The 14,346-nt window shown below is 44.0% G+C and overlaps 1 protein-coding gene across 5 annotated transcripts in view; it reads right to left on the reverse strand.

Moving 5' to 3' along the window:
• The window catches only part of EPG5 (ectopic P-granules autophagy protein 5 homolog), a 57,952-nt gene extending 45,022 nt beyond the window's left edge, over nucleotides 1–12,930 (reverse strand). For 2 of the 5 annotated variants that reach the window (XM_030003987.2, XM_030003986.2), the window contains exons 1-8: nucleotides 12,824–12,930; nucleotides 8,397–9,335; nucleotides 6,338–6,581; nucleotides 5,324–5,460; nucleotides 4,632–4,739; nucleotides 3,515–3,588; nucleotides 999–1,107; nucleotides 345–459 (exon numbers count right to left, since the gene is read on the reverse strand). In XM_030003987.2, the coding sequence (XP_029859847.1) occupies nucleotides 345–459; nucleotides 999–1,107; nucleotides 3,515–3,588; nucleotides 4,632–4,739; nucleotides 5,324–5,460; nucleotides 6,338–6,581; nucleotides 8,397–9,335; nucleotides 12,824–12,877 (1,780 nt within the window). In that variant the 5' untranslated portion in view covers nucleotides 12,878–12,930. Of the gene's footprint in view, nucleotides 1–344; nucleotides 460–998; nucleotides 1,108–3,514; nucleotides 3,589–4,629; nucleotides 4,740–5,266; nucleotides 5,461–6,337; nucleotides 6,582–8,396; nucleotides 9,336–12,823 lie in introns of those variants that run through there. The other 3 variants (XM_041120619.1, XM_030003989.2, XM_041120620.1) reach the window with 3 other exon arrangements.
• Between the last annotated feature and the right edge of the window lie 1,416 nt (nucleotides 12,931–14,346).

Below are 14,346 nucleotides of genomic sequence, written 5' to 3' on the forward strand. Positions count from 1 at the left end.
TGAATAAATAATTGGAGAAAAATCACAGTAATGTTACAGCTAAGAGGCAAAGGGGAAAACTTAATCCTGAAAGCACATCAGTGAGTGTAACTACCGAGCAGATCAAAACTAAGGGAAAGGACTCTAACATTTTGCATGCTTGTAATGCTATAAGTTTTTAAGTTATCCCATACGCATGGCATACACTTCCATCTCATCTATTTAGTCTGTGAGCTGTTGCACAAGTTCATTATTACTTCACTGAGAGACTCTCCTAACGCAGTAGCATTCTTGGCAGTTTTAGTCATTAATATAATTAGCGTAAGCAAAATGAAGAACAACTCTTTAGCAGCTGATTTATTTACCTCCAGACTTAAATCCAAGGAACTGCTGAAAGAGTTCATGAAATGGAAACTGTGCCAACAGGGCAATCAAGTCATCTTCCAAGAGCAGAATCCAGCTTGTTTCAGGATCCTCATCCTATAGACAAATACTGTCGCTTTTAGTAGCTTTACAATAAAACACATGGTAAAAGGTCCTCACTACTGTACTAATTACAGTTTGCTTGTAAGAGGAAACCAAAGAAATTGCAAATGAACTCTCCTTCACACACACACACAAGCTCCTAAATTCCTCTTCTGTGTGTGTTTCTACATAAAAGCCCTCATCAGCCAGGAAACAGTACTAGAGGCACTGCTATGTTAGTCCAACCCACCTTCTGAAGGTAAGCACCTATTCAAACGTATGTCTGCTTCTGTGCTCCTTTTGCATGCAATAGCTCAAACATTTATATTCTATCTGTTAATACTCATTCCTGGAAGCTCCACTATCTACAGTTATATCACAGAGATAAAATGAGAGTAAAATAGATCGAAGTTTCAAATGATGCTTTTTAACTGAACAAGTCAGCTTTTCTTCCTCCATTTCACAAAAAAAAAAAAAAAAAAAAAAATCAGTAAAATAAGCTTGAGCAAAAGCATAAAGGGAAAAAAAGAAAAAAAAGAAGTCATTTGCTGTACCTCTTCACCTCCTTCATCTACCAGGGTCCAGTTTCCAGATTCTTTCCCAGATGAAGAGGAACTTTTCCTCTCACTTGGTTTCATATGGCACATGAAGTCCACCCGATTTCTGATTTAAAGTGAAAAAACAAGTATACAAAAAATTAGAAAATTAAAAATTCTGAATTAAGTCAGCTTTTAGTAAAGAGAAGATATTAAGAGAACAGATACAAGAACAAGAAATTAACAAGTATGTCAGAAAGCTGCCTGGCAGAAAAGGACCTGGGGGCATTGGTCGACAGCCAGCTGAGTATGAGCCAGCAGTGTGCCCAGGTGGCCAAGAAGGCCAACGGCATCCTGGCTTGTGTCAGAAATGGTGTGGCCAGCAGGACTAGGGCAGTGATCGTCCCCCTGTACTTGGCGCTGGTGAGGCCGCACCTCGAATCCTGTGTTCGGTTTTGGGTCCCTCACTACAAGACAGACCTTGAGGTGCTGGAGCGTGTCCAGAGAAGGGCAACGAAGCTGGTGAAGGGTCTGGAGCACAAGTCCTATGAGGAGTGGCTGAGGGAACTGAGGTTGTTTAGCCTGGAGAAAAGGAGGCTGAGGGGAGACCTTATCGCTCTCTACAACTACCTGAAAGGAGGTTGTAGCGAGGTGGGGGTCAGTCTCTGCTCCCAAGTAACAAGCAACAGGACAAGAGGAAACGGCCTCAAGTTGCACCAGGGGAGGTTTAGATGGGATATTAGGAAAAATATCTTCACTGAAAGGATTGTCAAGCATTGGAACAGGCTGCCCAGGGAAGTGGTTGAGTCACCATCCCTGGAGGAATTTAAAAGATGTGTAGATGTGGTGCTTAGGGACATGGTTTATTGGTGGACTTGGCAGTGCTAGGTTAATGATTGGACTCGATGATCTTAAAGGTCCTTTCCAATCTAAATGACCCTATGATTCTAAATGATGCTACGATAACCTGATATCCTCCAAGACTCACACCAATCTGCTGTATTCTGTAAATGATCTTCCAAGCAATTTTCTGAACAATGTAAATGGCTATCAGCCCTGTATAGCAAGCATATTTAAATATGCAAGAAATAACACTATTCTTGCCCATCTGTAAGAAAAATCCTTTTAAAAAAAAAAAAGGATATTGTATTTCAGAAGAGGTACTCTACAACAACCATTTAAGGCTATCATCTGGTGAGTCAACAACAAACAGGACAAGCACAAGCCAGCTCCACTATACAACTTTCGTAGCTGCACTAGCTGGACACCACATCAATGTTAGTAAGACTGGTCTTACTACCACAACTAAAGACCTTCCAGGAAAGAGTTGCCTCAAATCAACCCAGTTCCCGTTCCATGTAGTAGACCACCTCGAGTCTGGGATACTAGTTTTCGGGCTCTATATACTGTATAAATCCTTAGTTGTTCAGACGTACCAGCAAGTTAAACAAATGTGCAGAAAGGTTATACAAAAAATTAAAATCATAACATCCAACTTCCTTCTAACTTGAACTGTACTGCCAGAACTCTGCACACAGTGCCACAAAACTCTGGAATAATTATCACCCTCCTGATCACCTTCAACTTATACTCTGATAATACCAGCCTATTACAAATTAAATACAATTTTTAAGACACTGATTTCACAAATCAAATTCAGAATTCAAACTTGTTCCTGACAAGAAGCAACTGTAACAGACAAGTCTTAGCTCTTTTACCAGTAAGTACAGCCATTGTGGAGGCTCTGCATTCTTGTATCAACAGTTGAGAGCATCGCTCCAGACACCTTAAGGTAGACCTTGTTCAAAACACAAGCATCAAAATGCATTGGCAGTATGCATGCCCTGAGGATACACTTGTTTCCCCAGGCAGCTCTAGACTGGAAATGTGAAAAGAAAGCCCTTAAAAATAATAGCCTCCCATAAATAGGACTCCCACTTAACTCAGGGTCAGTATATCAAGAACACAATGACAACCCTAAATACCAGCAGTTTGATTCTTTGACATTAAAATTTGGGCGGCTGGGAGGCAAGTTATGTATTTTATCTGAAGCACATAACAGTTTTCACTAATGACTGACTTCATCAACTAGCTTCTCCAAGCACCAGGTATTCCTTCTAGATTAAAAAAAGGATGAAAAATCAGTTAAGAAGCCCAACCAGCATACACACCAACTTAGCAAACCCTTTACTCAAGGGTTTCTGTTGAGGAGACAGTATAATGAACAGGCCATCATGCAAGGCAAGAACTCTATATTTCAGAAGTCACAGTAACGAAACATGTCAGTCTTCACAAGCTACTTGACAGCTGAAAGCAAGCTGCATCATACTGTGCACAGTTGGAAAATGTACTGCCAAGGCTGTATTTTAAGATGAATGAGTAAAAACAGTTTGAATTAAACTGTGAATGTCTTTCTTGTGCCTGCTTTTATAACTTTGCCTGCAATGAACTCTGAGCTTCACAAGCAGATCGTGTGTCATGTTTTCTACTCTTAAATAATCAGAACATATTTATAAAATCATATTCATACTTACTTGACAGGAGACATAAGCAAGGCAAGAGATTGCATGAAATGAAAGACACCTGATGGGTTATCCAAGACTTTGATCTGAAATTAAATGCAAAAATCTAAGTAAATCCAAACAAGTAAAACAAAGGGCAAATTAGTTTTAGTAGAGAAATTCAAATTCTGAGCTTTACGTTTTTCACTAGCTTTTTGTTCATATTAAAAAGTATCCATAAAAGACAGTACCCACACCCTGGAGAAAGTATTGCTATGGCAAAATACTGGGAGTTGCCCAAAATAATTACTTATAAAGGAGAAAAAAAAAAAAAAAAAACCACATCAAAAGCTCCACAAAAAAGGCAACTTCTCCGTTTCACGTACTTCTGGACACCAGCAGGAATTGGGATGGTAAGCACTGGGGAAGTTAGGATCCTACCATGTTAGGTTAACGGTTCGACTCAATCTGAAGGGTCTTTTTCAGCCTAAATGATTCTATTATTCTATTCTATCCTTTCATTTCCTTGCTTGCATTTTCCTTGTTAGTGTAATTGCAATCCTTTTCCTATGGCTAGATTTCCAACATCTTCCCCCCTTGGAGGGGCAAAAATGTTCTTTGCAAGAATGCCCTGGTGGCTTTGGATATCTGCACTCCCTCTGATCTATACAAAGTGAACTCTTTCCCTTGCCCTTGAAATTACCTAACTAATAAACTCTACAGTGAAACCAGTCCCATTTCAATGTGCAGGATATAAAAATCTGTTCTTCCTCATCCCTTATACATCACAGAGCTGCCTCCAATCTCACTTGTCTCATACACAGCTGCTGCTTCAAGTCTAAATATTCTTTCCATTTCTTGGACAGCACTCCAAACCTTCTGCTGCGTGAGGCCTTCTGAGGCGAACCGCAAGTCCCTGACTCCCTTTCACGGAGTCTCTCCAGACAAGAATGAGAAGTGTGTTTCCCTGTAAACCTGCTCACAGTTGGGCTAACATGGGTAAATACATCCCCTGACAAACCCTTCACTGTTACCATGATTCCACACACTTGGAATGATGGTGTCAGTCATGAGCGATTGACTAGGCACAAGACACTGTCCTACCCACTCCACTCCAACTTTCTGACAATAAAGAATTAAACATTCACACCTGAATGAATGGACAAGCCCATTCACTGATCCCAGCTGGACATCGAAGGATGTGGTTGAAGAGGAAGAGATGGTCACCTGGACAGCCAATTCTTTGCAACACGGACACCTAAAGGGAAGTATATTGGAATCTTGTAAACAATTTCAAGGTTCATTCCTTTATAGTCTTGCTAAGTAGAGTAATACTGTTTTTTCGTTTCTCTTCCCACACTTTCTAACAAACCTCAATTTTCAGAGCAAGTTACAGGAGAACAGTATTTAAAAGTCTGTTTGCTTGGCTTATGAGCCACAAACCATTTTCTCTGGTGTACAAACATGAATTACTTTACAATTGCATTAAAAACAAATTTATTTAGAAATCAGCAAGAATAGAACTTTCTCAAAAATGACAAGTCTGAATAATTTTAATTTCAAAATAAGTAAAAGCATAATGAATACTGAATATTAAGTCGACTCTGAGCAGTGTTGGCTGCTCAGGTGCCAGTCCTCATTAATGCTGCTGGCCTCTGTTGACTTCATCAGCCAAGGGAATTCATTATAAAGATTCACTAACAGATTCTGTTGCTCAAGTAGAACAAACCCCCCAAAAATTGCATGTGGGACAGTAAGAGAAACAGTAACACTTTCAGAAATTACCCCCAAATTCATCCCTTGTGTTGGATCAAACAGATATATCCATGCTTACTCCCTCACCAGTCTCTGCAGCCACATGAGAAGGTCACTCTGAAACTGAGGATCTTCAATAACTCTGCGAGTAAAACTGAAAAGGACGCTGATACATTCCTTCAAGTGGCCCAAGTCTGAAGAAAGATTTTCTGATTGCTTTGAAACTGTAAAGCAAAACCAGAATTAAGGAGTTTTGACAAACAGCTCTCAGAGTAGTAGCATAAGTAGTGGTTCTGAAGCAATACAGAAAACTTGCTCTCTCTATCTATAGATACCAAGACATTTCAACACAGTTGCTTGCTAAATCCGACAGAGAAGAACACTTATTTAGAGTACTTTATTTCATCTTATAATTTAGCACTGGACATTAATTACAAGAAGAATATACTATGGTTGCTCTCACAAAAGGCCTTCCCTCAACACAAACTTTGTAAGAACCACCATTTACTATGCATATAAACAATCTGGGAGGCAGAGGGCAAAGAGAGGAGGACTAGGAAGGATAAACACCCGGGGCGGGAGGGGGAGGAATACTTTAGCTAAAAAATTATATCGGCACAAACCCAAGTAAGTAATATACCTAGGATGAAAACCAAAAAGATTTCTCAGTATTAGAGCTGCAAGATTTCAAATGGCCTTCCAAGAGGAAGTAAAGCAGGAAAAATATCCAGCTGGTTTTAGAATTATGCATACTCAATTTGGAAAAGGGACTATACTGTATGTTGCCTTTGACAACAAAAGATTGGAGTCCAGGTGTCCCACCCCACCCAGTGTTCCTCTGCAGTAATCAGTGGCAGTATGTAGCTTAGAAGAAGGTAATTCTGCATTCAGCTTCCACTCTCCAGGTGAATAAGGCAAGAGAATCGGAGTTTCTCCTGTGAGAAAAAAGTTTCTCTGATCTCTACATAAGATCAGCAGGTTTTAATATCAGAGAAGAAACACACCAGTATACAAATTCCACCACAAGACTCCAAAACTGCAGGTGAACAGGGCATTCGGCACCCTGAACAGCACGGGGAGCGGTCCAGACCAGCAACACACCTTGTTCTTGCTGCTGAAGAGCCACTGATCTCAGCAGGGATGAGCTGCTGAGCAACCTGTAGACATACGACTCCACTTGCAAGCGGGACAACACCGAAGTGTACGAGTGCAGCGCCAGTGTCTGATGCACATGCTCTGCTTTGGCTTCAAACAGCTTTTTCAGTTCCCCCAGCACACTTTCATTCAGCTCCACTGTCTGGTAGCGATGGTGACCTGTCACTTTGCACTGATCTGCACAGACACCCTGAAAAGAAAGCAATTATTTTATTGAAGTGGCTTTGTCATTTTGTTGGGTCAAGCGTGCTTACAGAAATTAACCTTGACATAACCCTCCCCTCAACAGAATTCAAAGCCTTCATAAAAGGGGCCGCTTAACAGGTGGCAAAGACAAACATGTCAGAACATCCTACATACGTTTTAGAGCTGCTGATTACTGAAGATTCATATCCCTTACTTCTGAAAAAATTACTCTACAAACCCTCAATAACTCAGATTTAGAAACAGACATGAAGTGACTTGCCTGTATCACTGACAGATGTGAACAAAATCAGGTCTCTCTATTCCCAGTGAGCGCAACTGCTTCTCAGTTTATAGATTTCCATAAATATTTGCGTCTGCTATTTTAAAGCTAAAATATGTACTGAAACAAGATAAATATTTTTCTAAGCTCCCAGAACTGAATATTTATAGCAATTCCCCATTGTACATTTAAAATTTTCAGAAATGAACTGTACTCTAACTTTTTTCCTCAAACTGGAATTAAAAGCTGAGGCCAGTCTTCCTCTGTCCTATCTCTAATTCTTCAGCACAAGAAAACCACAATACGTAACATTCCTGTTATTCTTCTACGCAACCAGGAAACGTGCTTCAGAGCCAGCACTTTGGAAGCTTAGCTTGAAATTATCCCTGTGTTTCCTAAGTTAGTAGAAGAAGAATTTTAAATTGGCATGAAACAATTATTCTGACATACAATAAATACATAATGAATCGGGATAGAACAAAGCAAGCAGCAAGCTTAGCCAACTGTATGATGCCCAGTGGGGATGTAAGAGTGAAGCCAAAATTGCTTTCAGCGTAGAAAGCGATCAACACAAAACAGAGTCCAGTGAGGTTCAGCGTTATACCCTAATAAAAAGGAAAAGATTCAAATCTGTTCAGTGAATGTCTCTCAACATCTCAGCTCTGAGGAACTGCACAGGAGAGGCACTGCACTCACAGAAACAACAGTGAAGCCACCACATACATAGGCACTTAGCACCCTTGGGCAACTTTGATGGTGTGTTGGCTATGAACAGCATCAGAGCGCCAGAACAATTTTATTCACTTCCACTGTAACGTTCAGCTCCAAAAACAAGTTACACAGAATGAGTGTGGGGAAAGATTTTTCTGATGTGTGCACCAGAGAGCTCTCCAGACCCTTCTGGTTTGCAGACAGAAATGCTACAGAGTACCAGGACCACCCTGGAAGTAGCTAAAACCACAGCTACATTTATGGAGCAACTGTTACTGAAAGTGGATGGACCTCACACGCCCTTTGCTTTGAGCAACAGGGTCACCCACAAGCATGACTCAAGCTCCTCTGCAGCTGCCACCTCTGAAAGCAGGACAGTCAGGAATGACGTCAATGAAAACTGTCACTACAGGCAGCAGGCCAGATGGGACGTCACCGCTACAGTCATTCTGACGTCCTACTCCACCACGTGTCCCCTGCATCTACCTGAAGCACTGTGGCACAAACTTCACCTAACACTACAGGCAGAACTGGCTGTACACAGCTCATTCTGACTGACTACACACGAGTCTGACTCCCAAGAGATCACTAACAGAGATCCTAGTACCCTACATTCATCGGAGTTTAAAAATCAAACAACAAACTGTCTTAAGTCTCAACAGAACGACACTCTGAAGTACTGGGGGTTAGTGGAGAGACTGGAAGCAAAGGCAATCATCTCTTTTAAAACAACAGAGCTTAAATACAATAAACTTGACAGCAAGTAAAATTAAGGTCTGGAATCACATCCAAATAGTTTTGGTTCAAAAGTAGCTTCAGCAACAGCACCTGCACAGTTTTCTGTTCTTCTTTAAAAGTCCATAATCTCCCCTTAACATTTTGGCAGTCTGTCATCATAGCCTGCAGCTCTGCCTCGGCCAGCAAAAGCTGCTTCCTGCAGCGCATGTAGTTCAGGAGCAGTTCATAAAATTCGTGCCTGTCCTGATGAGCAACGCTTTCGAATTCCTCTGCATAGGAGTCAACATTCTCCAACCATGAACACGGCTCAAAAATTTTCAGCTGTTCTCTGGTAAAAGGCACCAGTTCTGGTTCGGTTGGGAGCTCTGGATACAACCTTTCATTGTGCGACAGCGGTTTAACTGCTATTATGGTTGGTCTCTCATATGACAATTCAGCCGACAAGTTTGGATAAACTGGTTTCAATCCCGATCGCTGAACACGTGTTTTGGATTTCTCAGATTGCTGCAAGATACTAGGAGGAACCTTCTCTGACGAACAGACAAGAGGATTTTTATCATCTTGTACGTTTTCAGTTACTTTGTCTTGTACAAAGCCCACTACTGTCCGAGAGCCAGCAGCACTAGAATGAAATGTACTACTCGATAAATCAGAGTTTCCTGATCCGCTAGCAACCACCTCCACAGGGCTGTGAGGTTTCTCCAACTTGCTTTTTCCACTCTTCTCAACACCGCCCCTGCATTCCTCATGGGAATGATCAGCTTTGAACTCTTCTGCATCTGTGGGAGGCTCTAGAGTCACTGTCGAAGATCCTTCATTTGCTGAAGATAAATTACCCTGGGAGATGTCGCACACATCTTTTATAGTTTTTCCATCCTCTACTTCATCACTGAGACAAATTTCTGTAAACTCTCCAGGATGTTCCACTTGCACTTTACTGGCTTGAGAAGACACTTCTGCCACGGGAGGGAGGAAGACATCATCAGACTCTTGTATGTGGGTCTCCTCACTACTTTTTTTCTTTTTTTCCTAGGGAAAAATAAAAAATTAACAGTGTCATTACGAAGTGAATCTACCCCCCTTGCATCCCCCAAACCCCACCATCACCAAAAATAGGATTTGTCAACATCACAACTCCAAAAGCCCCTCTTAACACATTAATTTTCATAACATTAGATGTAAAAACAAATGTACCGAACAGATCCTTGTTCTTTAGTTGCCCTTTGAAGACTGCCTATCAGTGTCTATTTTCTTGGTCATCTCTTGAACAATGCTTCAACGTTTCTACGTAAAAAGCTATAAATATCACAGGACAGAATATTTCATTAACATATAAAATAATCAAAATAACAGGACCCTGACCTCTAAAAACAGCCACTAGATTTCAACATATTGCAAAAAAAAGTTACTTTGCAATTCATCTTAAGTTTTACAGAAATATTTTAATGAATGGAAAATTATTTTCATAAAAGTAATTTCAGAACAAAGAAAGTCTGGAATGCACCCCCTAATTACATTATAAAACTATCACAACATCTGTACATTTACTGAAATACCTATTTTCAATAGGTATTACATACTAGAGGTGTAGAAGAACTTAGCAGTGACATTAAAATTGTAAACTGATTATCCACTTTTAAACTAAGATCAGTTTGGGGGTAAATAGTTCCCATAAACCTAGTTTAAGGTATAGATTAGCCTCCTTCCCAAAGCACCGCATGGGAAATAACATTGCACAGGAAATCAACAAGATTTTGTCAATTTGTAAATCATTTGCCAATTTGTAAAACAAGAAATTGGCAAAGTGTTTTGCCAATTTGTAAATTGTTTATGTGTATCTACCAGTTTATTAGGAGCGAAACTGAGAAGAGTTAGGTTACAATGCTCCGGTTTTGGATGACCCAGATAATATAAAAAAGAACACAGCTGAAATTAGGAAAAGCTCTCAATATTCCTCCATGACTGGGGAAAAGACGATAGTTTCGGAAATTTGCTGACAGTATCACATATACTTTCACTAAACATCTGACATGACATTGCCTTATGAGAAGGCATACAAGAAAACAGCTCAAATCAAGGCCCTAACTACCTTTGACCTCAAGCCTAATTTTACTTCAAACATACGCTCACAGCTCCTTTACAAAACAGCAATACACTGGCTTTGCTTACAGATTGTGTTTTCCAGTATATTAAATCCTGCAAACACTTCTGATCACGAAACCGTTCTGACACACTCCAAGGCTAGCTAAAGCTACAGGTGAGAGGTTAAAAACATATCAGCACAATTCTTTAAACTAGGACTTCATGTTATAATAAACACCTCCGGACAATTAACTCAAAGTCAGTCCTTTCCACAGGACACTATATCACTGGATTATATTTTTGACAGTGTACTAATCCACATACTTTACAAACACATGCTCGTCCTTTCCTCTCTAGAATCTCAAAGTTCCCTCTCGCAGTCCTCATACAGAAGAAACTCCCTTTATCTCTCAGTAGCATTCTGTATTCCTCACAAATGTTACTGTTAGATAAAATAGTTGTTTTTAAAATTTATAAAGTGCCTTTCAGTTCTCACTTTCCAAGGCAAAAAATGCCATAATCGTTAACAGGGATTTCATCTGAGAAAGGATGAGAGAAATCAGGTTCTGAATTAACACGAAAGCAAAATCTGCTGTTCTCTCTTACGAGGTTTAGCCTTTAAGTCAAAGATGACACCTGCTCCTTAGCCTTGTCCCATGCCTAACCATTCTCCTCTCCTAGCATGTTGGTAAATGACACCTCGAGCTCTAAGGACACCTACCACTTCTCAGGAAACATCGCCGGAGTAACTAAGTGCTACCCACCGAGATGGACACACACACAGGTTCACCTTCACCAGTTTCAGGTTCACTGGTTTTGCCACCTAACTGTGTTTGAATCAGTCTGGTGTTACTGGTGCTGGACAAGCTTAACTTTGGGGCTACTATTTTCAGAAAGCCCTGGGCTCCGTTCCACTACTTGGCAGCCCCACAGCTGAGCCAGCCTTTCTCTCAGCTCACAAGAATTTCAGCTTTTCAAAGGATTATGGCTGTTTCTGAGGCATGGGGATGGATGGAAAAATCCTTAATGTGACTGAGGCCCAAACTGCATCCTCAAATACCCCTGCCTATTAACAGAGCTGAGCATAGTAATAGCAACAAAAATATCAGGAATGGGTCAGGTGTAACACTGAAGAATTCTGGATTCTCACACGTGACATTGCCAGTGAATTGTTTCACAATGAATTACACCTGGAAGGGACGGCCAAACACAGCAGCCACTGGAGTCACCGTATACATCCTTAATGAACTACCAGCGTCATCTGTGACTCACTGCCTTCCTGCAGGGAACTGATTCTCTTCAGCAGCAGTCTTCAGATTTGACTGCCTTGCACATGCTATGGGGCTGAATCAAAACAAAAACAATGACACACTTACTCTTCTGGGATTGCTTTTCCCTCCAAACTTTACTTGCCTGCAGTTCAGGAATCACAGCTGTTGACACTTAGATCTAACCCTTATTTTACAAAACAATGGTCAATTAATCCATTAATTTTGTTTTCACAGGGCTTTGACAGCCATGACTTCAATGCCTTTGCTCTATGCGGTGCAGTTTACAACATAAAAGAGGTTAAGCAATTAAGGGAAATGTTTCTATTTAGACTCAACTCTGAGGCGAGATGTTTTGGTTCGGATCATTTCCACAAACTACTGAAATTCCGCATAGCACAGCTGCAAGGAAAATAAAGCCTTCAGAAAGCTGTCAGTACTAACATCATGAAGGAGGAACATACTCACAACAGGATTAAAACCTAGGAAGACTGATGCTTAACTAAACTGCAGCACCAACAAACAAAGAACAAACACTGTCGTCTGCTATACGTGGCCTCATGTTTTGAGCATTTCAAAGCCAAACCGTTCCGTATGAGATGGAGCAAGACCATCATCCCATATTGTACTAAAACACTGCTGAAGGCCAATAAGCTCTACTGCTCTACGGCTTCACCGCAGATGCAGCTCCAGCTGCCTCGCTGTGCACAGCTATTGGAGAAGGCCACAGGCTATAAGACTAAAAAGCTTGTTTACACCCTTTTACAGCACAGGAACTATCACACCCTTCACCTGGCTGCCAACTAGGTCTTCTTACGCCGCTTCAGGAAAGCGCAGACATTCACAACTCTTTTTAGAAAAGCGTGCCCACCCTAACAGCTTCCAGCAGAAGAGGACGAACAAACACGGACATAAACACCGCCCAGAGCAGCCACCCTTCCCGCCGCTTCAAAACAAAACCGAACAAGCAAAAAAAAAAAAAAAAAAGAGAGTAACACAAATAGCAGCCTGACCCCTTGACCAAAGTCCCAGGGCGCCCGGAGCCGCCACAAACGAGAGGCGGCAGTGACAGACCCGCCGCCGGGCCGAGGCCCCCCGGCCCCCGGGAGGGTGGACCGACACCCTGAGGAGCTCCCCGGCCGCCCCCCGGCCCCGGCCCACCCCTACCTTGGGTCTGCTCTTGGCTCGGGCCTTGCGGGGAACCCTCACGGCCTCCGCCATGGCCCCCGCCCGCTGCGGCGCTGCCCGGGCGACTCGGGGGCGGTGGCGGAAGGGGCGGGACCGTAGCTACTCCCTCCCGGCCGCTCGCGGCCAATCAGCAGCGGGGCAGCTACGGCAGGGACGGAGGGACACGCCGAGTCGCGGGGCGTCACCGCCTCCATAGGGGCCTGGCGGGAGGCCGGGCTCTCCCATAAGGATCTGTGGGGAGGCCAGGCTCCTCCATAGGGGCCTGGGAGGAGGCCAGGCTCTCCCATAAGGATCTGTGGGGAGGCCAGGCTGCTCCATAGGGGCCTGGGAGGAGGCCAGGCTCTCCCATAAGGATCTATGGGGGGGGGGCAGGCTCCTCCATAGGGGCCTGGGAGGAGGCCAGGCTCTCCCATAAGGATCTATGGGCAGGCCAGGCTCTCCCATAAGGATCTGTGGGGAGGCCAGGCTCTCCCATAAGGATCTATGGGCAGGCCAGGCTCTCCCATAAGGATCTGTGGGGAGGCCAGGCTCCTCCATAGGGGCCTGGGAGGAGGCCAGGCTCTCCCATAAGGATCTATGGGGGGGGCCAGGCTCTCCCATAAGGATCTATGGGGGGGGCAGGCTGCTCCATAGGGGCCTGGGAGGATGCCAGGCTCTCCCATAAGGATCTGTGGGGAGGCCAGGCTCCTCCATAGGGGCCTGGGAGGAGGCCAGGCTCTCCCATAAGGATCTATGGGCAGGCCAGGCTGCTCCATAGAGGCCTGGGAGGATGCCAGGCTCTCCCATAAGGATCTGTGGGGAGGCCAGGCTGCTCCATAGAGGCCTGGGAGGATGCCAGGCTCTCCCATAAGGATCTATGGGCAGGCCAGGCTCCTCCATAGGGGCCTGGGAGGAGGCCAGGCTCTCCCATAAGGATCTATGGGCAGGCCAGGCTGCTCCATAGAGGCCTGGGAGGATGCCAGGCTCTCCCATAAGGATCTATGGGCAGGCCAGGCTGCTCCATAGAGGCCTGGGAGGATGCCAGGCTCTCCCATAAGGATCTGTGGGGAGGCCAGGCTGCTCCATAGAGGCCTGGGAGGATGCCAGGCTCTCCCATAAGGATCTGTGGGGAGGCCAGGCTGCTCCATAGGGGCCTGGGAGGAGGCCAGGCTCTCCCATAAGGATCTATGGGGAGGCCGGGCTGCTCCTAGAGGTAATGTGGGGTGAGAAGCCAAGCCCCTACCATTGAGGATGGGGAGTGTATGGTCTCTTCTACCTGTGCCATGGCAGGACCTGGAAGTGCCACTGGAGTGGGGCAGCCTGTCCTGAGGCACCTCCAGGTGCAGCAGAGCTGCTGGCTCAGCCCGGGGGTCCAGGCAGCACTGTCCCTTCTGATCCCTGCCCTGGCACCCAGCTGTCCCCAGGGAGCCATGGCTGGGGGCAAGTCCGAGCCCCACTGGGAGCAGAAGTGAGTTCTCCCAGTCCCCAGACGGACAAGCCCCCGCAGAGCTCAGGCCCACTTT

The sequence above is a fragment of the Aquila chrysaetos genome, chromosome Z (genome assembly GCF_900496995.4).
Source record: "Aquila chrysaetos chrysaetos chromosome Z, bAquChr1.4, whole genome shotgun sequence".
Taxonomy (NCBI): domain Eukaryota; kingdom Metazoa; phylum Chordata; class Aves; order Accipitriformes; family Accipitridae; genus Aquila; species Aquila chrysaetos.